General features: G+C 41.1%; 2 protein-coding genes across 6 annotated transcripts in view; one reads left to right on the top strand and one right to left on the bottom strand.

Annotated features, from left to right (window-relative positions):
• The first annotated feature begins 4,495 nt into the window (after positions 1 to 4,495).
• Positions 4,496 to 9,674, top strand: STBD1 (starch binding domain 1). The gene is made up of 2 exons (XM_059922819.1): positions 4,496 to 5,290; positions 7,778 to 9,674. The coding sequence occupies exons 1-2, from the start codon at positions 5,083 to 5,085 to the stop codon at positions 8,638 to 8,640; spliced, it is 1,071 nt and encodes a 356-aa protein (XP_059778802.1). The 5' UTR covers positions 4,496 to 5,082; the 3' UTR covers positions 8,641 to 9,674.
• Positions 9,675 to 12,154: 2,480 nt separating this feature from the next.
• CCDC158 (coiled-coil domain containing 158) overlaps positions 12,155 to 27,208 on the bottom strand; it is a 99,887-nt gene continuing 84,833 nt past the window's right edge. For 3 of the 5 annotated variants that reach the window (XM_059924017.1, XM_059924018.1, XM_059924020.1), the window contains 5 exons: positions 26,728 to 26,787; positions 24,175 to 24,242; positions 21,470 to 21,628; positions 14,550 to 14,649; positions 12,155 to 12,271 (listed from right to left, as the gene is read on the bottom strand). In XM_059924017.1, the coding sequence (XP_059780000.1) occupies positions 12,169 to 12,271; positions 14,550 to 14,649; positions 21,470 to 21,628; positions 24,175 to 24,242; positions 26,728 to 26,787 (490 nt within the window). In that variant the 3' untranslated portion in view covers positions 12,155 to 12,168. Of the gene's footprint in view, positions 12,272 to 14,549; positions 14,658 to 21,469; positions 21,629 to 24,174; positions 24,243 to 26,727; positions 26,788 to 27,208 lie in introns of those variants that run through there. The other 2 variants (XM_059924019.1, XM_059924021.1) reach the window with 2 other exon arrangements.

The following is a 27,208-nucleotide window of genomic DNA, read 5'->3' as shown; positions in this document are numbered from 1 at the left end:
AAAATGTGTCAAAAAGAAAGTTGATGTGTCGCCAATACCTTAGAGTGGATTTGCTTGATATTTTAAAATCTAGAGGGAGAACGAACCAAAGGAATGAATTTCTAAAGGAAGAATTTCCTACAGTGGGCTCCTGCCTCGGAGGGGTGGCGAGGGAAGCCGGGCTTCTCCAGTCCTCCACACCTGAATGTACAGTGCCACCTGCTCTGCTCGCATAGAAAGTAGGTTCTATGTTTTTGCTCATGCTGCAGGAAAAAAATGGGCTAAGTCATAAAAAAATACAATAGACCCAAATCACTTCTTAAATGGTCAAGGTCACCAATAAAAAAAAAATTAAAACAAGGTATCAATTTTTGTCTATCAAATTGGCAAAGATTTTTTTTAAGACAAAACTAATATTGGCAAAAATACTAAGAAAAAGGTGCATATATTCAACTTGTGAAAGTGGGAAAAGATACAGACTTTTTGAAGGGCAATTTGGCTATCCAAAGCCTTAAAAAAAAAAACAAAACAGAATAAATAAGCAACTTTGTGTGTGTGTGTGTGTACATATGTACATATGTATATAGCCTTTGACACAACAATTCAATTTCTGGGAATTTTGAGTGAGTAGAGGCCAGGGAGCTGCTAAACATCCCATAATGCACAGGCAGCCCCTCACAACAAAGAATAATCCTGTCTAAAATATCAATAGTGCTGAGGTTGAAAAAGTCGGTCCTATAGCATGTGATCCAAGAGAAGGCAAGGAGGAAGCACAATGCCTTTTATAACCTAGTCTTGGAAATCACACATCACCACTTCTGCCATATTCTATTCATTAGAAGTAAGTGGCTAAGTACAGCACACCTTCAAGAAGAGGAGAACTGAACTCCTCCAAATTTCCTTCGAAGGGAAGAATATCAAATAATTTGTGGCCATAGTATAAGACCAGCGCAGTCTGTCTTTCAGCCACAAATTATTTATGTTGCTCTCATATGCAAAATACACTTATCCCCTTTCTAGACAACCCCCATTTTAGTCCAAGCTGGCAGTGTTTATTGCACTATAGTTCTTCAAAAAACTTTACAGGTCTCCGGTGAATCTTAGATGGTCCACATCATTATTCAAGAGCCAAACCCACAAATCTCTCTCTCTCTTTTTTTTTTGGCTGCACTGTGCAACTTGCGAGATATTAGTTTACCTTTTAGTCACCAATATGTATTTAAGATTTAATTACATTGCTGTGTGTAGATCAAGTTCATTGTCGTAACTACTTCATAGCATTTCATCGGCATCCACCATATTTTACTTATTATTTGCCCACAATGGGCAGCCAGGTGGCCTTGAACTTTCGGTTATCCCAAATAACACTATGTGCCCCCTTACAGTCTTGTGCAATCTCTTGGCCATACATGTTCAGGAGTGGGATTGCTGGGTCATGGGGTACACGCATACTTAATTTCACAAAATTCTTCCAGATTGTTCTCCAGATTGTTTGTACCGGTTTACTCTCCCATCAGCAGCATTGCATCTTTCTAATATTTGCCTTTCTGGTAGATGTAAAATGGTGTAACATCCTTGTTTTAATTTGCATTTATCTAACTACCAGTGAATTTGAGCATTTTTGCATCTTTTGCTAGTCATTTATTCAACTAAAAATTACCCTGAGTGCCTATTATGTTCCAGGCACTGGGGAGAAGCATCCCTTGTTCATTTTATACTGGATCTCGTGTCAGGTTTTGTTTTTTTTTTTTTGGATCAGTTTGTATGAGTTCATCCTATATCTACATATTAGTGCCTTGTCAGTTTTAACAACACGAAAATCTGCTCCCCATCTGGATCTACCTGCTAACTTTGTCTATAGCAGCCTCACTGATGAGATAGCCTTATTTTGATGAAGTCAAGAAATCTTTTGGCCTCTTACATTATGCAATATCACAATGAGAGTCTCTTGGATTTTGTTCTATTAGTAGTAGTTTGACCATTTACATTCAGGACTTTATTCTATCCGGAGTCCACCGTTTTATGTGGTACAAAGTAGTAATCTAACTTTATTCTTCTCTACATAGTGAACTTGTTCTCCTGACATAGATTTGCCTTTGCTCTAAAGGTTTCATCATTCAGCGTAAGAGATCTCAGCCTGGAGTCTATTCTGGAACTAAGATGAGTCAGAGGTTTGCAAACAGTTGCACTTAGAAAATGTCCCTATGAAATATGAAACTGGGCAGCTCCAATGTGACGGCTTTGCAGAAGGCTTGACTTGTGGTTAACATTACGTGGAGTAGCAGGAGCCAGAGGCTTGACAGCAACAGACAGGTGCTAGTGGTGAGTACATTTCCCTAATGAGGTGAGGGCTTGCAGAGAGAGGAATTACAAACCAAGAGCAAGGCTGAAATTCACCGTAAATGTTGGAATACTACCAGAGGGATACGCTGGTATCACACATCCAGATTTGCACACTCACTTCTAAAATGTATGCTTTGAAATTTGGACATGGTTTAAAAGCATTAGAATTCAATGCAGCTAGAGTTTCAAGCAGGAGTCCTGGGAGGTCAGAACACTGGGTTCAAATCCCAGCTTGGTCACTCACCAGCTGTACGACCTTGGGCAGATTACTCCTCTCAGGAATTTAACATGAGATAATCCTCATAAAGCACTTAGCTTAGGGCCAGTATATATTAGGTATTCAATGAACAAAGACAATAAAAAGGCCTATTACATAACAAACTCTGTATTCTGGGGAATACAAAGAATAAACAAACTCTGGCCCTCAAGGGATTTATGATCTAATATGGGGATGAGATAAACTACAACAATAATTATACCATAAGAGAAAACCTTGTATTTTGCTCTAACAGAGTTACAGTAGGTAATCAGAGTTCAAAGAAAAGAATGGCATATCAGTTTGAGCGCTGGGGGCTAAGAGTGGGATTGGGGGCTGGGGAAAAGTTCATGGAAGGAAGTGGCTTTTGGGAAACGTCTAAACCAATGAGAGAAGGCTCCCGCGGGAGAGACCCCCATTTGGCTGGAGTTCAGGTAAACGATAAGAGAAAGGCCTGGAGAGGTTGTTGGGTTGTGTCAGGGAGACCTTGAAGGCTAAAATGGGGTTGGATTTAGTCTGGTAGACAGAGGAGATGCCCTACCCCGGGCTGTGCTTTAGGAGGATTAAATCAGGAGTGGTTGCAGAGTGGATCACGGCCAGAGGGGAGGGAGGTGTGGGAGGATGGTAAGGTCTGGACAGGTGAGGTGGGGTGTGAATGTTGGCGCGGGTACTGGGAAAGGCAGAAAGGGAGCAATGCAACCGGCCTGTGATGGAAGGACCCACAGGACTTCCCAAGGCAACTTCTTCCCCCAGCGGCCATTTCCTTCCTACCGGCTCTGCTTTCCTTAAAAGCTCACCTGGATTTCCTTTCTCCCACTCAGCTGATAGCTAACCTCACTCACGGGGCCCCTGTGTATCTCAAAATGTTTCTTTTGTGCCTTCTTTTCTTTTTCCATGCCTGTTTCCTTCTCTTCTTTCCTCCGAGGCCATCCCTCCCACTGGTGTTCTTGACCCACCACTTCCTCCTTCCCGCGGAATCCCCGTCCAGGATTTCCCGTCCTCCTCACATCTTTCTCCAGGTCTCGGCTGGCTCTCTCCTGCCCACAAACTGAACAAACGTGCCCACGTGTCTCTCGGTCTGAAAGAGCTTCCCTTAGGCCTTGTTCTCAGGCGACACTTCGATTCCTCTCCTACCCTTTGCCTCCAAGTTTCTCTGGAGAGGGCTGCCTCCACGTCGGCCTTCTTCACAGCCTTCACCACGTTCACTGCTCAGCCTTCCAAAGCGAGCTCCCACCCCCCAAACACTGCAGAGTCACCAAGGACCTCTTACAGGCCGAATGCAACCACTTTTTCTCAGCCCTCTATCCACGAATCTCTGCTGAGCGACACCCTCACTGCCCCCAGCCCCTCCAGCTTCTCCCACTGCTTTCTGTACCTGACTCTGCAAACAAGGCTCGAGCCCGGGGCACGTTGGAACGATTTGTTTTACCTGAGGAGCCATTTTAGTAATCATTCCAGCTGTGGTCTTAGCAGTTGGATGTGGGAGCGTGTAGGTCAAGGAAAAGGCTCACCCTGCAGATACAAACATGGGAACCGTTAGCTTGAAGTTGGTGTGTAAAGCCATCAGATCAGCAGAGGAGTGAATTTAGAAAGAAATGTGTATAATTCTTAGTTCCCAGGTTGTTGTTGTTGTTTTGTGAGGATCAAATTAAATGCATACCTTAAACACCTGGCACACCGACAGCACTTAACAAAGACGGTTGCAATTTTTTATTAATAACCCATCCGGAGGCGCTCGCGTCTGCACGACGTCCAGCCCCGTCAGGAGGTCGCGCACCCTCAGCAACGACTGGAGGCGGTTAAGGTGATTGGCATTTACAGATGGATGGATCTCAGTCCAATCGTTTCCTTCTACAGGCGGGGAGGCGGAGGCTTGGGGAGGTTAAGCGCAGCTAACTGGCGGAGGAATGGAGCTTCCAACGCGCCGGCTGTGCGGGTCTACCCACCCGGGCCGGCTGCCTCTCCCGCCCCGCCCCCGCTCTCGCCGCAACCTCGCGTGTCGCAGATGCACCACGGCCTCTTCCGCGTCTAGCCAGAAGCTCGCACTGCTACTGAGTGTTTGTGGGGAGGAGGCGCCGAGGTGGCCGGCGCTGTCCCACGCAGGGCTGGACCTGAGCTGCAGCCGGAGCAGGAAACGAAGGCGGCGGGTTTGCGCGCGGGAGCCGTGCGCCCTTGGACTCTTAACGCGCGCGGGACGCATTTGGAACCCTGCGCCGGGTGCTCCCCGCCGCCGGCGACTGGCGGGGTCGAGAAGGGAAAATGTTGGAGAAGGAGGGCGCTTGTGTGTCCGCCTTGCCGGAACATGGGGCTGCAGCCCCGGGGCGGGGAGTGGGGCGGGGCTGGGAAAGTTGAGTTTTGGTCGCGGTGGGCTGGGCCCCGCGCGGGAGCGCCCGCCACTGGGGACCGTAAAAGGCTGCAGCGGGCTGGGTAGGTGTGGCTCTGCCTGCGTGACCTGAGCCCCCGTCTCGGTCGCCGTCGTCTCCCGCAGCTGCGGCTTCTCAGTCATGGGCGCCGTCTGGTCCGCCCTGCTGGTCGGAGGGGGTCTGGCCGGAGCGCTTTTCGTTTGGCTGCTGCGGGACACGGGAAAGGAGGGGGATGCGGAGCAGGGGAAAGACGCCTCTCCAGGGGAGGCTGCGGCTCCGGGAGGCGATCAGGGTGGCGGCGGCGGACTGAGCCCTGGACCTTCTAGGCGGGAGCTGGTCACCAAACCAGGTATTCTTCCTCCCTGTGTCTCGAGGGCATATCTGCCGGGGGGCTCTGAAGTTACCCGCGGGAGGGGGCAGGGGGCGGAAATCCACCTGGAGGTTTCCCGAGGGCTAGCTTCTCCTAACCCGGGCAGGACCCTCCCCGCGGCTCGCCTTTTCCCCGGCTGGTGCGCACGCGCCGGGTGGGGTTCTCGCCCTACACCGAGGCCCTGGGGATGCCCAGGCGGTTTGTCCCAGGTCCGCGCCCCGCTGAGTCGCTGCCCTCGGCGCCCGCCCCTGAGGACCTGACCCTGCTCTTCCAGCGGGGATGGGCTCCTCCGCTTGGCGGCGCTTGGCGCAGTGCGGGCGGCTGCAGCGGCGGCGCCCCTTCCGGGCCTTCGGAAAGGGGTGCTTAGGGTTCGGAGATCCCACGACCCTCTCCAATTTCTGTCCGAGCAGGGACACTGTCTCGGTCCCAATCCCATAGCCTCATGTCCTCCGATCGCTCACCCCATGGAAGAGCCGTGTTTGGGAACACCGGCGCAGCGAGCAGCCCCCGCTATCTGGACGCTTCTGTCGGGGAGGCAAAGTTCAGGTTGGACTGTGGCCCTGAAGGCTTCGGCTGAAGCCCTGGGGCTGTTCAGTGGCCGCGCATTTCGGAGCTGTCGGCCCTCCCCCACGCTCACCCGAACAGTGCACGGTTGTCTGAAACCCCAGGGAAGAGACACCTCTTTCTACTCGGATGAGTACAATTGACGTCTAGGTTTCCATCTCTGTATTTTAGACCCTGTGTACTAGGCAAAGTAAGAGCACTGGCAGAGAACCTTACCTTCCAGCGCCCTCCCTTGGCAAGCTGCCCATGCCTGGACTCCAGCCTAGTGGTGAAAATGACATCGGTAAACTTTAGTGGAGTGGCGGTTCATGTGTAGCCACTTGAAAATCTGCCCCTGTGCCTCTCCTGCAGAGAGCTCATTTATCTTCTTTTCCTGAAAGCCTAACTCATGTTTCAGGTCGAAAGATTGGGAATTCAGAGTAATATTTGTTGACGTCTCACTTCCAACACCACCATTAAAAAGAGACAAAATTAAACAAGACCACCCTCTTCCCACCGCCATCCCCCCCCCCCAATCCCCATATGCTGATTGTATGGTTTTGGAGAGTAAGATCTTGTAGGGCAGCGGTCCCCAACCTTTTTGGCACCAGGGACAGGTTTCGTGGAAGACAATTTTTCCACGGAAGGGGGTGGAGGGGGAGGGTGGTGCAGGCGGTAATGCGAGCGATGGGGAGCGGCAGAGGCAGCTTCGCTTGCTCCCCGACTCTCACCTCCTGCTGTGCCGCGGGTTCCCAACGGGCAGAGGACTGACTGCTACCTACCGGTTTGGCCGGGGGGTTGGGGACCCCTGTTGTAGGGAGCTATTGGGACTATCAATGAGGTGGCCAAGAAGGAAACTGAGTCTTTAGGGAGCTTGGATTGTGTAGTCTTAAGAAAATATATTTTTATTTATTTATTTTAAATTTATTTCTTTTTGGCTGCGTTGGGTCTTCGTTGCTTCGCGCGGGCTTTCTCTAGTTGCGGCGAGCGGGGGCTACTCTTCACTGCTGTGCGCGGGCTTCTCATTGCGGTGGCTTCTCTTATTGCAGAGCACCGGCTCAGTAGTTGTGGCTCCCGGGCTCTAGAGCGCAGGCTCAGTAGTTGTGGCACACGGGTTTGGTTGCTCCGCGGCATGTGGGATCTTCCCGGACCAGGGATCGAATCCGTGTCCCCTGCGTTGGCAGGCGGATTCTTAACCACTGTGCCACCAGGGAAGTCCCAAGAAAATATATATATATATATATATTTTTTTTTAAGAAAATATATTTTTAAAGTATGCAATGGGAGGGGATATAAGATGCCTGTGTTTTGTCGAAGAGGTTCCTAATGCACATGGGGTGTGCAAGGCAAATCCAGCCCTCCTCCCCACCCTCACCCCCAACTCTTGCCCAGCCATGCACTGCTGTCCTTTGTATTCTCCCACAGTGACAGCTGCTGCTGACCTGCCCGCATCTGTGAGAGTCAATCCCTGACCTGCACGCAGTTCCTGGGAGTACAAGTGTACTCATCTGGTTTGCAGGGTAACCGTGCAGCTCTTTGTCACACAGGCTGGACATTTTTTGATGATGGCAGCCAAACAACTTGACTTGGTTGCATGCCAGTATGGCCTGGACTACAGAGATCCAGGACCATGACAGGGTTACACTTCTGCCTCTACAGCTTGCCACCTCGTTTACACTCTTGTGCTGGTATACTGACACTCCTGGATGTGCCTTTTATTACTGGATATGCCTGTATATTCTTAGAGCACAGTTGGGAACACACCAGGTAATTAAGTACTTGATTTTAATAGAGACAAATTTTGTGAACTGCAGATAGATTAGCAGCAAAGTCTTTAAAAACTAAAACTATTTTCTCAGCCTAACTTACTTTTTTCTCACATAAACTGCACAACACTATTACACTTTTCCTTTTGTTTTTTAGAGCATCTTCAAGAAAGCAATGGATGTTTGGTTTCTAAGACTAAAGGCCCTGGTGACCTGCAGGAAGCAGCATGGAGACTGCAGAGTCCTTCTGGAGAAGGCAGTAACCGTGACAATTCAAGAGCGCGTGTTCCTTCTGGACAATTTCCAGACACACAATCTCCAGCTACCTCTGAGACTGGTAACTCTAGAAGTGACTCTGACGTTTCAAGAAACGAAAGCCTTGGATCTCCTGTGGGAGAATGGGGATTCCAGAAAGGCCAAGAGAAAAGTGCTAAAGCAGCTCCAAGTCTGGCAGAGAAGTTGCCTTCTAGCAACCTGCCCCTGGACAGAGCGAAAGAAGAAGTGAGCCTTGCACAGTCGGACAGTCGGGCCCGGGCTGACCACGTGGACTGGGAGATGGTGTCCCGGCACTCATCTTGGGGCGATGTTGGCTTGGGTGGCAGTCTTGAGTCTCCAGTGTTAAGCTCTAAGCAGGGAAAGGACTATGACAGAAGCAGTCTTGTGGAAGCAAGAGGTCAGGAAGTGGATGTGAAACCAAAAAGGGCAGGAGCAGTGTCTTCAGAGTCTCATCAGGTTAGCGTCAGGTTCCAGGTCCACTATATCACAAGCGCTGGTGTGCAATGCCTTGCAGTAACTGGAGACCATGAGAGTCTTGGGAGATGGAACACTTACATCCCACTCCAGTGTAGCAAGGATGGGCTCTGGTCTCGTTCTGTGCCCCTGCCAGCAGACGCAGTGGTGGAATGGAAGTTTGTGGTAGTAGAGAATGGGCAAGTTACCCGTTGGGAAGAATGCAGCAATAGATTCTTAGAGACTGGCCACGAGGATAAAGTGGTTCACAAGTGGTGGGGGATTCACTGATTCAATTTGCAAAGCATCGAAGAGGCTATTGCAGAACATGGAAGAGGCTAAGGTTGTGCAGCACCCTGAATAATTTAAAATAAAGGAAGTGAAACTTCCAGTCTAGCCATCAGAGTTGTTTCAGATTTGCTAGTGGCTTTTGTCTAATGTGTAGATAATGCTTCCATTGAGCATGGACTTTTTTTCCTGTGGCACTGATGGATGGATTTATGCTGATCCATCGTTACTTTAGGGCTTGGTGGTCTTGAGGAGGGCTTGGCTAAACTTCAGATGTGCACTGGTCACGGAGCACGGAAACTAACCAGCTGCAGAGGCTTGAGGCTTGAGCCTTCGGGTGATTCTTGAACCAGGGGAGTAAAACACGCTTTATTCAAAAGGAGCAGATTTCGTACTGGTACAGCTGGAGAAATGCTCTCTTTAATCATACACACTTTATATTTAAAAATCATTAACATCGTATGGAGCTGTGATTAGAAAATGTCTGGTCACTAGATGTGATTAGCCAGGATATAAGGTAATGCATTAAGACTTCCCAATGTTTTTTGCTTGATTTTACTTGCCATGTATGGTTTGAGGGTAGCAAGTATGTTTTTGTCCTAATGATCAATGGCTGGTATACAAACAAGGGGCCTAATCAGAGCTTGTTAGCAGGAGCAGCCCAAGAGGAAAGAACAGGAAGGGGGATAGGGTATAGGGCTGAGCAAGGTGGCCTGAATGACACCTCTTAAAGAGCTGGGAGCTACAAGCCCCGCCGGACTGCAGGGTGGGACATGCCCGTCATTTCCTCACGGGCCTCCTGCAGGACCATCTCTCCCCACGGCCCCTCCTCTCACAGCAGCTCTGGGCTGACAGATGGACTGCCCCATAGCAATCATTTCAGCCTCTTCCCTCTCCCTTCATGCCAGTAGCTAACAAAATTATAACAGGAGAGTGATACGGAAGTACATCTTTGCTCTGGGAAGAAATAAACATTTAAACTTTGCCATTATAACTGAAAAAAATAATAAAACCTGAGTTTTAACATCTTTATTAAATGTCTGAATTATTTGTATAAATCTTAGTACCATAATAGCTTAGATGTAAAATAAAATACTAATATTTTCTCCACTAATGACACAGAAAAAAAGCAAACATCAAAAGGCACAGAGTCTGTTCTCCCTTTAGAGAAAAAGTTTTAGAATATTTCTTTTAAAACTTTACCTTTGTTTGGAGGGATATTATACATGCCTGTACTTGAAAATTAATTCTATATTAAAACAACTTTTAATAAGTGTAACATCTATTGGCAAAACAACGTTTAATCCTGGTTATAGATGGTCTTTGCTGAAAAGAGCCTAAACCCAACTGAAAATAGTGTTAGAAAGTGCTTTAAGAACTGTTTTTGGCTCATAGCACTTTTGTGTTAAATTCACATATATTTTCTACAGACTTCACAATGAATTTTATATTCTACCAGTGAGGTCTTCAGAAGGCATTTACCATTACTGTACAGAATGCCCAAGCATTTCTATTAGGTCAAACTAAAGGTAAAACAATTTACAGTCAAAATCTGTTTAGAATTCTATCATTAGCCATTTTATCATTACCTAATGAAATAAAAATCTTTCAGTAAAGCCAACTGATTTAAGAGATAACATATAATACTAAACTTTATATTTTTAAAACTTGTTATTTAAAATCGGATGTGCTTAGAGGGAGAAGCGTGAGGGCTGTGGTGGTAACTTACGTCCTACTTAGCGTGTCATCTGCACTGGTTACCCTGAGCGCCACCCGCTGTCACAGACCCCAGCGTGTAAGAAGGCTGCAACGACAGCAGCTTACTTCTCCCTCACTAAACGGCAGTGGGTGCTCCTGGCAGGAGGGCAGCTTTCCTTGCAGGTCATCACCCAGGCTCCTGTCCTGTGGCTCCTCCATCCCCTAGGACCTCACTGTCCTCTGTAACCAGCCTGTGGAAGGGGAAATAAAGTAAGGAAAGACCCCACTAAAACTTTGGGCCAGAAAGCACCACAAACTGCTGTGTCCATGTGCCGTTAGTGAGAACTGGGCAGGTGTTCCCATGTAGGGAGAGGGGAAGTGGGGCTGGGAAACAGAGTCTCTAGACGGGCAGCAGTTTCTCAGTGGCAGCTGTACTATGGAACGGGAGTACAGGCTTTTTGGACAGGCTGGCTTCTGCGACACCGTTCCTGTTGTCTTTGGCACAATTTAAACATTTTTGTATCTGTTCTTCTGCTCTCCTTTTATTTGGTTCACATCCTGTAGTATCAAATATATTTGGTCTTTGTTCCTGGCACAGAGCTCCTCAAACCCTGGGAATTTCCTGAGAGATAGGAGTATCTTGTTATGCAGATATGAGCTTCTGCTAGTGAGGTGACTTAGATGGGCCCCCTAGATAGCCTCAGGCTGGGGCTGGTCACCGGAAAGACCAAGTGATCGGAGGCTTGCAACTTCCAGCGCCACACTCCGATCTCCAGGATGGGGAGCGGGGCTGGAGAAGAAGCTCTATAAAGTCTCAAATGGTGAGATTTAATGAGCTTCTGGGTTGGCGAACACAAGGTGCCGGGAGCCCTGAGAGGGCGTGGAAGCTCCACACCTCTACCCCGTACCTTGCTCTGTGCATCTCTTCCATTTGGCTGTTCCTGAGTTATAGCCTTTATAATAAACTGTAATAGTAAGTAAAGCACTTTCCTGAATTCCATGATCAGTTCTAGAAAATTATTGAAACTTTAGAGGGGAATGTGGGAACCCCCAATTTATGGCCAGTCAAAAAGTATAGGTGGCCCGGGACTTGTGACTGGTGTCTGAAGTAGGGGCAGTCTCGTGGGACTGAGCCCTTAAATCTGTAGAATCTGACACTAACTCCAGGTAGTGAGTGTCAGAATGGAATTGACTCAGAGACACCCAGGTGGTATCCACAGAGAATTGGTTATTGGTGTTGGAAAACACTCCACATACAAACCCCACTAATTTATTAAACTCTAATTGAGGCAGACTGAATCCATTCAATCTGCAGAAGTTACCCACTGGCTGAAGAATAACAAACTTTTTCTCTCTTGCTTCCTAGTTATTAATACGTAAAAAGAAACTTTTCTAAAAGTTTTGATTACGGGCCACAATGTTTAGTTATGTGATTACATTCACTGATATTGACAGAACAAACAGGGAGTTCAGGGTCACAGAAGGAATCCTGGTCAGTACCTTGGAGTTTGTCCTCCTGTTCTGGGCATTATACCCCATCTTTCAATTTCATGTGAAAGAAGCATTTTAAGCTGAAAAAAAAAGAAGACTATTGCCTCAGCACCACTAAAGATAACAAAAAAACACGTGATTATTCCAACACACTGGTATTAGCACAAAATAACACCTATAAGGTACTCTTGCATCTAGCTAGTACTGCTTTTAAGTTTTACTGAGAGAGCACTCAAGACTAGTTTATTTCAAAATAGAGTTTACAGGACAGGGTATCCTTTATTAAATTTTCACATAAAAAGAAAACAGTACACAAGGCACTAATTATAAGTAACACCACAATTAATTGGGCATCATCAAGCAATGTATTATTTTAGTAACATTTTTTCCTGGTCTTTCACTTTCTGTATCCTCTTTTCTTGATTTCTGATCATTGAAGACATTGCTGAAAATGTTGATAAAGCAAAGTTAGAAAAGCAACATTACTCAGGCTTTAAATTCTATTATGCGCTTCTTAAAAGGTCAGCTTGCTACCACACACAGAATCCTGAGCTCAATAAGTTCTCAAAAATTGCAAAGTAGCATATTTTTTAAAAGACTGAAATTATGAAACAGAGCTAAGGGTAAATCTTTGCTCTTTCAGTTGTTTTAAATGAACATGATAGAGAATTCCCTGGTGGTCCAGTGGTTAGGACTCTGCTCTTTCACTGCTGAGGGTGTGGGTTCAATCCCTGGTCAGGGAACTAAGATCTCACAAGCTGTGCAGCACAGCCAATAAATAAATGAACATGATAATTATTGTTATAGAAGTAATACATACTAATTGTAAATAATTTGAACACCTCAGAAGGGTACAAAGAGGGGTAAAGGTCATTGTTTGTTTTTGTTCCCTCAATCTGTTGAACCTCCCCATCCCAGGTCATCACTGTAAACCCGTCAGTGAGTATCTTCACATGTACACACACACACACACACACACACACACACACACACACACACGGTTTTCTTCTTTACACAAATGGAAATATGTGGTATAAATTGTTCTGTAGCTTGCTTTTATTCACTTAACAAAATGTCAACATCTTTCCAGTTCAGCTCATGATTTGTTATGACTGCACAGTATTCCACTGTGTGGATGCACCATGTTAGTAAATAAATTTTTAAAAGTTGTTTCTTATTTTTGTTTATGAACATGCTATAGGAAATACTTCAGACTTTTGTATGTACAATTCTTCCTTGCAGAATAAATTGCTAGAAGTAGAGTTTCTGGGTAAAAGAACACACGCACTTTAAATTTTGATAAATGTTCCCAAAATTCTCTCCAAAATATCTATTGCAGAATTTCCAAGACACACTCCATCCAGACAATGCATCCAATAAAAAGTATTTGTCTAAAAGAACTTTTTAAAAGTTTTTTAAAACAAATACGACATGTTTATCATTTGGATTATTACATGGTAGGATTACTCAGATAAAGTCAGAAATATACGTCAAAGTGTGAATAAAAATGGGGCCAATAAGATAATGCATCTTCCTTAAAAAAGTTATGATAAACTTAAAATCAAACATTTTTCTTTATGTTTATATATGCAGGCATCTGGAGTTATCATAAAGAATTTGTTAATTTTCTTTGGTAACAATTTGGTATAGCTTTAGTACATTAAAAAATGTGCATTTTGGAGTCAGAAATTGCAGAGATCAAGTCCCAGCTCTATTACTCATTGTGTGACTTAAAACTTATTGACTGATTGTGATCTTCAGCTTCCTCATCACCAAATGACATAATATTAGCACCCACCTCCCAGTGTTGTGAAGCTAATTAGTAAGACACTGAGTACAGGGCCTGGCACATAGCTGATAAGTGCTCAATAAATGCTAATAACAACTATTATTATTAATAAGGTTAAATTTATTTTAAAAGGATTTATTCTTAGAAAATTATTTATTATCCTCCATCTAGCAACTTATATTCTCTAGAGATGGAAGATGAAATGAGAATAACATGTATCCTCCAAAATTAATTTCTTTCTGACAAAGGCTCCTGGATTCATGTCAGGAAATCATAAAACATGACAGCCTCCCAAATCCATGGGAACATCCACTTAGAATTTATGCCCCAAAAGTTGTCTATCATCTGCAGACTACAACAGTTTCTCATTCAGATAGCTTCAGTATATAGTTTTTAAATTTAAAATTTTTTTTCATTTTTTATTATTTATTTATTTTTGCTTCAGTATATTTATATGCAGTTTATCTTTTTATTTAGTGATTCATTGGGTGGCACAGTCTCCTATACCCATGCTAATTTAAATCCTCTATAAGGCTAAATACTGTTGTTTTGTTTTCTGGCTATTAACTGCAAACTTATCTTGGCTACTGCCATACAAATTCTCATCTACAGACCTAACAGGGACAAGAAAGACAGTGTATGGGAAAGTCTCATGTGAAATCAGCCACTCAAAACATGTGTTCTGTTGAGGGTTAGTCAGCCGTATTATCGTCCCTATTAGATGAAAGAGGAGAGCAGGGCTAAAGTGACCTGCCCAAGGTCACACTATTAATCCAGGCATTAGGCATGGTTAAGACACTCATATTTTGACTAAGGTTTCTGAATTTCTTGTTCAAGATCCTTTTCAGTGGGACTACAGATAAGAGGCTTAACCTGAAGGGAAGATGAGTATTCTTTTGAACAAGGAAGATCTCTCCAAAAATGTACACTGTACCTTGGTTCTTCATCTGTAAATCTTCTACCAGAGTCTGCAAGCTTTCCAGTCTGTTCTGAAGCTTCCTGCATGTTTTTCCGGTTGTTTCTATTGGCTGAGACTGTGAAGCTATTAGAAAATTGCTTAGATGTGGTATTAAAAATCTATTCAGTATTTCATTTTAGAAATCTTTCACTTACAGGTTAAACAATCTTTCCTTTAAAATAATGAAAAATTTAAAACACTATTTGAAAATAAAATGTTTTATCTAATACTGCAATACTAGCTTATTTGATTTTGTTTCAAACCAATCTGATTTACTATTTTTTAACTAGGTAGCATTAAATGTGATGAGTGTGAAGAACACTTCAAGTTTAATGATACATTCTGCATTATAAATGACAACTTTTCATACCAAACCTGAGTAGTTCCAGTAACTTAGAGTTTGGAAGCACAAGATTTAATACTCATGCTGGCAACAGTTTTGAATGTGTGTGAGGCCAAGTGCCCATTTCAGTTGTTGACACCTGAATGAGGATAGTATTAAATGATGGGAGAGGGGAGTACAGATGCTGATATGGCCACAGTGAACCTAGAATAAATGTGGCAGCAGCAACTGAGCAAGGGCTAGAAGCATTTGAGCTATTCTCTAATAAGTATGCTAAGTTTTGTCAACCTCTAAAAAATACTGGTTGTCAATCACAAGATTTTAATTTTGAGCTTAGCCTCTGACTTGCTGAATAATCTTGAAAATATTTTTGATGGCTCATTTTCCTATCAAAAGACTCTTTCACTTAAAGATATTAAATTTTAAAGGCAATCATCTAGGAGTTACTTTGGTTCAAGAGAATAAAAAATAATTTCTCATTGAGAAATTTTTAACATAACACAAAACATATGAAGTTTGATGAGTATCTGACAACAGGGTAAAAAAAGAAAATGCCACACTATTATGTAACCACAAATTAATAATGGGGTGACCAACAGCACTGTTCTACTCCTGCAGTAATCACTGCTGTAATGATGAAGTCATTTGCTACTCTAAATTTTTTAAAATATTAAAGAATAACTTAGAAGCATAATAGATGAAGGAGGACACAAATGCAGAAAAAGATGGTAAAACAGAAAATGTACTAAAATCTGTGATTAGGTCCTGATTTCTTTTTTTTTAGGATCTAAAAATATGTTAGGCATATAATTTCAAAAGACCAGGAACTGACTTAACAATGATGCAACAACTTGCCTAATTTATCCCTTATCAAAGGGAATGATACCATAGAGCACTGGGGCAGTTTGAATCACTGTCATATATGATGAAAAACATTTCAAGTTCAATTCAACATATACATATTTAATGTCCACTTATTTATCAGGCTCTTATTCTAAATCAAATCATTTCTCCATCTGTCTTAGTGAATAACAAATGAACTTAAAATCTTAAAAATGAGAACATTTTGGTAAGTTTGTATGATAGACACTTGCACTTATAAAGGCAGAGACTGAAGAGAATGTAAATAATTTTAGAGAATGTAAATAAGAAAGAAAAGTCAGACACATCAGAAACAAGAACTAGAACCCTGCAGCCTGTGGAACGAAAACCACAGTCGTGGAAAGATCGACAAAATGAAAAGGCAGAGGACTATGTACCAGATGAAGGAACAAGGTAAAACAACTAAATGAAGTGGAGATAGGCAACCTTTCAGAAAAAGAATTCAGAATAATGATAGAGAAGATGATCCAGGACGTCGGAAAAAGAATGGAGACAAAGAGCAAGAAGATGCAAGAAATGTTTAACAAAGACCTAGAAGAATTAAAGACCAAACAAACAGAGATGAACAATAAAATAACTGAAATGAAAACTACACTAGAAGGAATCAATAGCAGAATAACTGAGGCAGAAGAACGGATAAGTGACCTAGAAAACAGAATGGTGGAATTCACTGCCGCGGAACAGAATAAAGAAAAAAGAATGAAAAGAAATGAAGACAGACTAAGAGACCTCTGGGACAACATTAAACACACCAACATTTGCATTATAGGGGTCCCGGAAGAAGAAGAGAGACAGAAAGGACCCAAGAAAATATTTGAAGAGATTATAGTCGAAAACTTCCCTAACATGGGAAAGGAAATAGCCACCCAAATCCAGGAAGCGCAGAGAGTCCCATACAGGATAAACCCAAGGAGAAACATGCTGAGACACGTAGTAATCAAATTGACAAAAATTAAAGACAAAGAAAAATTATTCAAAGCAGCAAGGGAAAAACAACAAATAACATACAAGGGAACCCCCATAAGGTTAACAGCTGATTTCTCAGCAGAAACTCTACAAGCCAGAAGGGAGCAGCATGATATACTTAAAGTGATGAAAGGGAAGAACCTACAACCAAGATTACTCTACCCAGCAAGGATCTCATTCAGATTCGATGGAGAAATCAAAAGTTTTACAAACAAACAAAAGCTAAGAGAATTCAGCACCACCAAACCAGCTCTACACAAGTGCTAAAAAACTCCTCTAAATGGGAAACACAAGAGAAGAAAAGGACCTACAAAAACAAACCCAAAACAATTAAGAAAATGGTCATAGGAACATACATATCAATAATTACTTTAAACATGAATGGATTAAATGCTCCAACCAAAAGACACAGGCTTGCTGAATGGATACAAAAACAAGACCCATCTATATGCTGTCTACAAGAGACCCACTTCAGACCTAGGGACACATACAGACTGAAAGTGAGGGGATGGAAAAAGATATTCCATGCAAATGGAAATCAAAAGAAAGTTGGAGTAGCAATACTCATATCAGGTAAAATAGACTTTAAAATAAAGAATGTTACAAGAGACAAAGAAGGACACCACAAAATGCTCAAGGGATCAATCCAAGAAGAAGATATAACAATCATAAATATATATGCACCGAAAATAGGAGCACCTCAATACATAAGGCAACTGCTAACAGCTATAAAAGAGGAAATTGACAGTAACACAGTAATAGTGGGGGACTTTAACACCTCACTTACACCAATGGACAGATCATCCAAACAGAAAATTAATAAGGAAACACAAGCTTTAAATGACACAATAGACCACATAGATTTAATTGATATTTATAGGACATTCCATCTGAAAACAGCAGATTATACTTTCTGAAATGCACATGGAACATTCTCCAGGATAGATCACATCTTGGGTCACAAATCAAGCCTTCGTAAATTTAAGAAAATTGAAATCGTATCAAGCATCTTTTCTGACCACAACGCTATGAGATTAGAAATAAATTACAGGGGAAAAAACGTAAAAAACACAAACACATTGAGGCTAAACAATACATTACTAAATACCAAGAGATCACTGAAGAAATCAAAGAAGAAATCAAAAAATACCTAGAGACAAATGACAATGAAAACACGACGATCCAAAACCTATGGGATGCAGCAAAGGCTGTTCTAAGAGGGAAGTTTACAGCAATACAGTCCTACCTCAAGAAACAAGAAAAATCTCAAATAAACAATCTAACCTTACACCTAAAGGAACTAGAGAAAGTAGAACAAACAAAACCAAAAGTTAGTGGAAGGAAAGAAATCATAAAGATCAGAGCAGAAATAAATGAAATAGAAACAAAGAAAACAATAGCAAAGATCAATAAAACTAAAAGCTGGTTCTTTGAGAAGATAAACAAAATTGATAAACCATTAGCCAGACTCATCAAGAAAAAGAGGGAGAGGACTCAAAGCAATAAAATTAGAAATGAAAAAGGAGAAGTTACGACACCGCAGAAATACAAAGCATCCTAAGAGACTACTACAAGCAGCTCTATGCCAATAAAATGGACAACCTGGAAGAAATGGACAAATTCTTAGAAAGGTATAACCTTCCAAGACTGAACCAGGAAGAAATAGAAAATATGAACAGCCCAATCACAAGTAATGAATTGAAACTGTGATTAAAAATCTTCCAACAAACAGAAGTCCAGGACCAGATGGCTTCACAGGCGAATTCTATCAAACATTTAGAGAAGAGCTAAAACCCATCCTTCTCAAACTCTTCCAAAAAATTGCAGAGGAAGGAACACTCCCAAACTCATTCTATGAAGCCATCATCACCCTGATACCAAAACCAGACAAAGATACTACAAAAAAAGAAAATTAGAGACCAATATCACTCATGGATATAGATGCAAAAATCCTCAACAAAATACTAGCAAACAGAATCCAACAACACATTAAAAGGATCATACACCATGATCAAGTGAGATTTATCCCAGGGATGCAAGGATTCTTCAGTATATGCAAATCGATCAATGTGGTATACCATATTAACAAATTGAAGAATAAATCCGTATGATCATCTCAATAGATGCAGAAAATGTTTTTGACAAAATTCAACACTCATTTATGATAAAAACTCTCCAAAAAGTGGGCACAGAGGGAACCTACCTCAACATAATAAAGGCCATATACGACACCCCACAGCAAACATCATTCTCAATGGTGAAAAACTGAAAGCATTTCCTCTAAGATCAGGAACAAGACAAGGATGTCCACTCTTGCCACTCTTATTCAACATAGTTTTGGAAGTCCTAGCCACGGCAGTAAGAGAAGAAAAAGAAATAAAAGAAATCCAAATAGGAAAAGAAGAAGTAAAACTGTCACTGTTTGCAGATGACACGATATGACACACAGCAAATCCTAAAGATACCACCAGAAAACTACTAGGGCTAATCAATGAATTTAGTAAAGTTGCAGGATACAAAATTAATGCACAGAAATATCTTGCATTCCTATATACTAACAACAAAAGATCAGAAAGAGAAATTAAGGAGACAATCCCATTCCCCATGGCAACAAAAAGAATAAAATACCTAGGGATACACCTACCTAAGGAGGTGAAAGACCTGCACTCAGAAAACTATAAGACACTGATGAAAGAAATCAAAGATGACACAAACAGGTGGAGAGATATACCATGTTCTTGGATTGGAAGAATCAATATTGTGAAAATGACTATACTACCCAAAGCCATCTACAGATTCAATGCCATCCCTATCAAATTACCAATGGCATTTTTTACAGAACTAGAACAAAAAATCTTAAAATTTGTATGGAGACACAAAAGACCCCGAATAGCCAAAGCAATCTTGAGGGAAAAAAATGGAGCAGGAGAATTCAGACTCCCTGACCTCAGACTACACTACAAAGCTACAGTCATCAAGACAATACGGTACTGGCACAAAAACAGAAATATAGATCAGTGGAACAGGATAGAAAGCCCAGAGATAAAACCCAAGCACCTATGGTCAACTAATCTATGACAAAGGAGGCAAGGATATACAAGGGAGAAAACACAGTTTCCTCAATAAGTGGTGCTGGAAAACTGGACAACTACATGTAAAAGAATGAAATTAGGATACTCCCTAACAGCATACACAAAAATAAACTCAAAATGGATTAGAGACTTAAATGTAAGACCGGACACTATAAAACTCTTAGAGGAAAATGTAGGAAGAACACCCTTTGACATAAATCACAGCAAGATCTTTTTTGACGCACCTCCTAAAGTAATGGAAATAAAAACAAAAATAAACAAATTGGATCTAATGAAACATTAAAGCTTTTGCACAGCAAAGGAAACTATAAACAAGACGAAAAGACAACCCTCAGAATGGGAGAAAATATTTGCAAGCGAAGCAACTGACAAGGGATTAATCTCCGAAATATATAAACAGCTCATGCAGTTCAGTATTAAAAAAACAAACAACCCCATCAAAAAATGTGCAGAAGACCTATACAGACATTTCTCCAAAGAAGACACACAGACGGCCAAGAGGCACATGAAAAGCTGCTCAACATCACTAATTAGTAGAGAAATGCAAATCAAAACTACAATGAGGTATCACCTCACACCGGTTAGAATGGGCATCATCAGAAAATCTACAAACAACAAATGCTGGAGAGCGTGTGTAGAAAAGGGAGCCCTCTTGCACCGTTGGTGGGAATGTAAATTGATACAGCCAGTATGGAGAACACTACGGAGGTTCCTTAAAAAACTAAAAATAGAACTACCATATGATCCAGCAGTCCCATTCCTGGGCATATACCCTGAGAAAACCATAATTCAAAAAGAGTCATGTACCACAATGTTCATTGCAGCTCTATTTACAATAGCCAAGACATGGAAGCAACCTAATTGTCCATAGACAGACAAATGGATAAAGAAGATGTGGTACATATATACAATGGAATATTACTCAGCCATAAAAGGAAACAAAATTGAGTTATTTGTAGTGAGGTGGATGGACTTAGAGTCTGTCATACAGAGTGAGGTAAGTCAGAAAGAGAAAAACAAATATCATATATTAACGCATATATATGGAATCTAGAAAAATGTTACAGATGAACCAGTTTGCAAAGCAGAAATAGAGACACAGATGTAGAGAACAAACGTATGGACACCAAGGGGGGAAAGGTGGGGGTGGGATGAATTGGGAGATTGGGACTGACATATATACACTAGTATGTATAAAATAGATAACTAATAAGAACCTGGTGTATAAAATTTCCTCCAAACTAAAAAAAAAAAAAAAAAAGAAAGAAAAGAAAAGTCATTCTCAGCATTTAAAAGAAGACTCAAAATCTTATAATAAAATAGAGAAAAAAGGTCATTATTCATGTCAGAGAAAGAAACATAATATTTACCTATAATATCTATGTATATTTACTAAGGGGTGTGTATGTGGTATACAGTAACTATTCTATTTAAATAAGACTCAACTAAATAAACAAAGAAGACCCACTTAAGCACACACCCACCACACAGCATCAATTAGAGTGTACATATAAGAACACCATGTGACCTTTTATTAATTCCAATTATAGAACTTTTAAGTCACTGGAGTAGGAAATCAATTAATCTCATCAGTTATATCAGGTTATTCTTACCTTTAACAGAATCAGGTGAATGAACAGGCTTGGTGGATCTATATTGTGGTGTGGAACCTATAGAATCTTCAACCGAACTAGTCAGGAGTGAGTGAATTGGAGACTTCTTAGGAGAAGAATGGAATGAACGAGAAGCTGAATTTTTCACAGATGGATTTCCTAAAATTTTACAAGAACAAAAGTAAAAGGACAGAATTACTTAAAAATAGTATGCTGCACCTCTGAAAAAATCAAACTCTCATGAGAATATGTTCCCAATCACGGGGCTGGGGTGTGTTCTGGTAAATCCCCAAGGCTTTGGGTTGGAACAGAAAAGGGCTACATCTTAGGAATGAGGGACTGGACCTGCCCTTGGGGATCCTGAGGTCTATCTTCAAATCATCTTAATTCCTGATTGGATTAAATTGATCTGGGATTGCTGGTGACCTTGGTTGTGTACCAGAAGCAAGCATGAATGCTCTCTGGAGGAAGGTGATCATATTCTAAGTCTGAAACCATCTGTACAATTTTTCACATATGTCTGTCATACAATAAAAATAACCAGGCATATGAGGAGACAAAATAACATGGCAGAAAACCAAGAGTAAAAAAATACAGGTAATAGATATAGACCCACAAGTTCTGTATAATGGAGGCGCAGACTTCCACAGATTCAACAGCATTACTCCAAACCCCAAACAAGTTCTTTTTATATAAAGAAAATCATACCTAGGTATATCAATAAAAACTGCAAAAAACAAACAAATAAACAAAAAACCCAAAGACAAAAACAATCTTAAAGCTGCCAGAAGGGCAAAAATGGCAGATTACATTTAAATGAGCAACAATTAAATTTAGAGCTGACTTCTTAGTAGAGACACTGGAAGCCAGAAAATAGTGGAATATTTTCAAAGTGAAGGAAAAATGTTAACCTAGATTCTATACTCAGCAAAAATATTCCTCAAAAATGGGGATAAAATAAAGACAAGTTCAGGAAAACAGAAACTGGGAGAATACATTTAAAGGAAACATTAATGGCTTAAGTAAAATGATAGCAGATAGAAAGTAAAGTGTGAATATGTGGGTGTATGTAAATGAATATTAACTGTACAACACAATGCAAATGATCCATTATGGTATTTACCTTTATATGTGACAACAACTGTATGACAGTTGGAAGGAAAGTGAATGGAGTTAACATGTTCTAAGGTACTCACAAATTATGAGAAAAGGTAAAGGCACTCACATATTAATCTAATAAAACAAGGATATATGTTGTTTTCTCTTGGGTGAACATTGAAACAACAGTATAAACATATAAGTGAAGTAAAACCTGAAGGAATTAATTGTTCAATTTCAAATAAATGCTCTTTTCTTCAAAATATTAGTTCTTAAAGATTTCTCACAAGTTAAAGTTTTAAAAATTAAGAATTTGCAATTATTTTATTTAAGAATATTATGTTTTTATTTTAGATATACATAGATACTCTTCTACAAAAGACAAGAAAATCTGGAAACTTATCTTCTTCTATCTATTTCACCTCACACCTCGATTTTCCCTATTTACATTATTACTGTCCAGATTTATAGCTACAATTTGTTGAATAACCATCATTTTCACAGTTTCATTCTTTCCCATTTATTTTGTTCTCTTCCATAAGAAGGCTGATAATGTGTCTGCTGATTTGCCTTCGCCTTCCAAATCTAACATATTCTGTATCATTATCTTTCATGTTTCTTAGTTTTAAAATTCCTTTTCTGTAATTTTCTCTTGCGGTCCATGATGTCCCTGACTATGATTTCAGTCATGCATATACTAATTTTTATTTTTCTAAGGCTTTCCTCTGTAATGTTATTATTTTTTCTTTTCCATATCTAGCCCGAGTTGTGCCATTTTATTTTTCAACAGATTCTGTTATCTTTCAATCTCTTCCTTGATCTCCTTGTTTTATAGAGAACATTTTGTCTTTGGAAAGTATATGGAGAATCATCTGTCTCATTTCTTTTTCTTTTCTTTTCATCCATTCAGTAATTATTTATTGAGGACCTGCTATGTGCCAGGAAAGTTCTAGGTACTGCATATATCAGGGAACCAAACAACTAAAGACATATGCCCTTGTGCAGCTTTTGTCTAGCAGGAGGTGACACACAATCAACAACATAAATTAGTAGGTTACATATAGTATAAAAAAAATGCTAAGTGTAATTTAAAAAAAGAAAAAGATAAGGAGGTTATAATTTTTACATAAGGTGGTGAGAGTAGGTCTCACTGGGAAAGTGACATCTGAGCAAAGGCTTTAAAGGCGGTGAGGGGACTAGCAGTGTGGAGGGAACCACCGAAAGGGGAGCCACTGCAGGGTTTTAAGCAGGCCCCATTTCTGTGCTTTCATTAAAAACTCACCTGCAGGGGCTTCCCTGGTGGCGCAGTGGTTGAGAATCTGCCTGCCAATGCAGGGGACACGGGTTCGAGCCCTGGTCTGGGAAGATCCCACATGCCGCGGAGCAACTAAGCCCGTGAGCCACAACTACTGAGCCTGCGCGTCTGGAGCCTGTGCTCCGCAACAAGAGAGGCCGCGATAGTGAGAGGCCCGTGCACCGCGATGAAGAGTGGCCCCCGCTTGCCGCAACTAGAGAAAGCCCTCGCACAGAAACGAAGACCCAACACAGCCAAAAATAAATAAATTAATAAATTAATAAAAAAATATAAAAAAAAAACAACAACTCACCTGCAGATGGGAATGCGAAGCAACTAGGTGGATCTCCCAGCTCTCCTGTGTGTAATGTGACTGGCTCTCTGGAAGCATAAGAATGGTCAGGCAAACATTCCATTTCAAAACTCAGTGTTAAGATTTATCGACAGAAACAAGCTAATGAAGGCAAAAGTGATGGCTTAAAATATAAGCCCAAGATGGCAGCCATAACCCAAAACTGCAGAAGTCCTAAAATACCCTATGAGGGAGATCCAAAGTTGCATCATCTCTATGTATTCAGTGCCCATGAACATTTTGCAGAATGAAAAGGTAATAATATATAATCTTGGTTAGAAAATTCATTTTTGTGTAATAATAGCTATGAAACCCAGTATTTCTCTCATGGATTCTAAGAGATGCAATCTTAATGACTCATTTAAAAATTTAAAAACCAAAGGAAAAAAAAACCTCTCTTAGCAATAAGTATCGCTTTATAAAACTATCAGACCTATTTAAATCAGTAAGTTGAACTAAACTACATAGTTCTCTGTAGGATGGGTGCCAGTTTGATAATATTATGACAGCAGCTCTGAAGGTGGTGCCCTTGCAAAGGGAGTTTGTGAGGTCAACATTATTTTTATTATAATACTAAGGTATTATTTTCTTTTTAACTCTCAGTCTCAAACAAGTGTATAGTGGAGTTTCCCAGAGGCTCCATGATATCTGATATCACAGCAGATAAATGCAGAGGCAGATATGAGAATACAGCTATCTTTTATTAAGCCATGCATTAAACTGATGATTTAATGATTTTTAATGATTAAATCTTAATGATTTTTTTTGAAAAACATAGTTATTTTTCATAATAAAATATGTTATTATGGTAATATGTAATGTACTTTGTTACTTTTAAGTGAATCAAAATGTTTTAATTTTTTAATGCTTAAAATTAAATTTTATTTTCCAATACTAAAAATGGAAATGACCTATATAAACAAAAGCTCTTTGGAATCCTCAGTGATATCTGTGAGTGCAAAGGGGTCCTGAGACCAAAAAGTTTGAGAGTATTAGGAGAAAAGCCTTGGAAAGGAAGGTCATGGCTATACTGTGGCTAGTTTTAATTATCAGGGCAAGCAGTTTGTTCTTGCTGCAGTAGGCAATGGGGAGCCTTTGAAGGTTTGGGGGCTGGGAACATAGTCTGAGGAGTGCTTCAGGCGATCAATCTGAAATTGATGCACAGAAGTGACTGGAACTTGCAAGAGATTGGAGATTTAAAACATCCACACTAAACACTGTAGAGCCCACCACAATGGTACATGCAAATGGTAAAATGGCCTAAAAGGCAGTGTGGTAGGATGAACAATAGCTGCCAAATATATGTGTCCAAATGCCAAGAACCTATGAATGTTACCTTATATGGCACAAGAGACTTTGCAGATGTGATTACATCAAGGATCTTGAGATGGGGAGATTATCCTGGATTATGTGGAGATATACCTACATTATCTAAATGCCATCACAAGTCTCTGTACAAACAGGAAGGCAGGGGGAGATTTCACACAGAAGAGAGAAGGTGATGTGACAATCTCAGCAGAAAGACTGGAGGATGCTATGTCATAGGGTGTGAAGATGGAGGAAGGAGCCACAAGGCAAAGAGTGCAAAGAATGAGGCTCTAGAGGCCCAGAAGCTCTAAAAGAGAAAGGTAAGGAAATGGATTAATCCCAAGGGCTTCTGCAAGGAGTGCAGCCTTGCCATCACCTTGATTGTTCAGGTACTCAGAGGCAGAACACAGGAGCAGTTACAAGCCTGAGCTCAGGAACCAGCTAGACCTGAGTTCAAATCTGGCTCCTCTATTTACAAGCTGTATGACCTTGGCAAATTGCTTGGCAAGCCGAGTCTTCATTTCTAACCTATATACAGGGATAATAATGCCTATATCATAGATTCGATTAGACAGACTAAATGAGATGAGTCTAAAACACCCATATAATAGTAAAAATAAAAATATGCAGTAGATAGCTGCAGATATTATTAACAGGAACGATGTAATGTTACACACTCAGGTGAGAAGAAAATCAAAACTTGTTTCTTTTAGGCTAAGAGAAAGCTGTATTTAGAAAGATTCAAGTTCACTGAATATTGATTAAACAGCAGGGACAGTAAGAAAGTATCTGTCTTAACTCATCACTAAACAAATATTTCCTGAACAGCTACTATATAACAGGCAATATGCTTGGTGCTGAAGATACAGTAATGAATAACCCTTTCTTTGCCTAAATGGAATTTAAACACTAGAGTTCATTTTCATATTCTTATGATATAAAGAGGGCTCCGATATCTCTATTTTTTATAAGTGGTAAAAATAGAAAAGATAAAAGCTTTTTTCCAGGCAGTCAGTCAATAAATAGACCCTATGACTATAAGCAACTTGAGGACAGAGCCCATATCTGTCTTCCTCACTGTTACATCGTAAGGGCCTAGCACAGAGTGTGGCACATCATGGGCAGTTAACGATCTTCTGAATTAATGAATGAACAGTAGTAAAGGGGACATTTTGAAAGTCAGGGGCTGGAGAGATCGTTTCTTACCTGCTAAGAGTTTCACTTGATTTGCTGCCTTCAGTGGATTCCCTTAATGAGTTGTTGCTTCTGTTGGCAAAGGGTGGGAGAAGTTAAAGACCACGTGATCAAACAAAATTGTTCCTCTGGATACTGCTTTTAGACAAATGCAGATTCAAAAGAGTGAGATTGGGGCGCTGGCTCTTCCCAGTGGAGAGAACAGTATGGAGAAGAGCTTGAAGACAGAAGGAAATGAACCCCTTTTGGGAATCAGGAGTAGTCTGTTTTGGTTAGAGCACAATACAGGAGGAAAGCAGGGTGGTGACGAGTTAGGGAGATTCTTCAACATCAGCCTGAGAACCATGTACTGAATGCAGCAGACAGTGAGGAGCTACTGAAGATCTGCAGGCAATGGCTTCTGTGTCTGACACGAGTAACAAAGTAATATTAGCTTTTTTTTCCTTTTTGGCTAAAGTCAGTTCTCAGAAGTTGTCTTTGTTTAGGGGTTATG

The sequence above is a fragment of the Balaenoptera ricei genome, chromosome 5 (assembly GCF_028023285.1).
Source record: "Balaenoptera ricei isolate mBalRic1 chromosome 5, mBalRic1.hap2, whole genome shotgun sequence".
Lineage (NCBI taxonomy): Eukaryota > Metazoa > Chordata > Mammalia > Artiodactyla > Balaenopteridae > Balaenoptera > Balaenoptera ricei.
The sequence above is the reverse complement of the archived record's forward strand: the minus strand, read 5'-3'. Positions and strand labels throughout refer to the sequence as shown.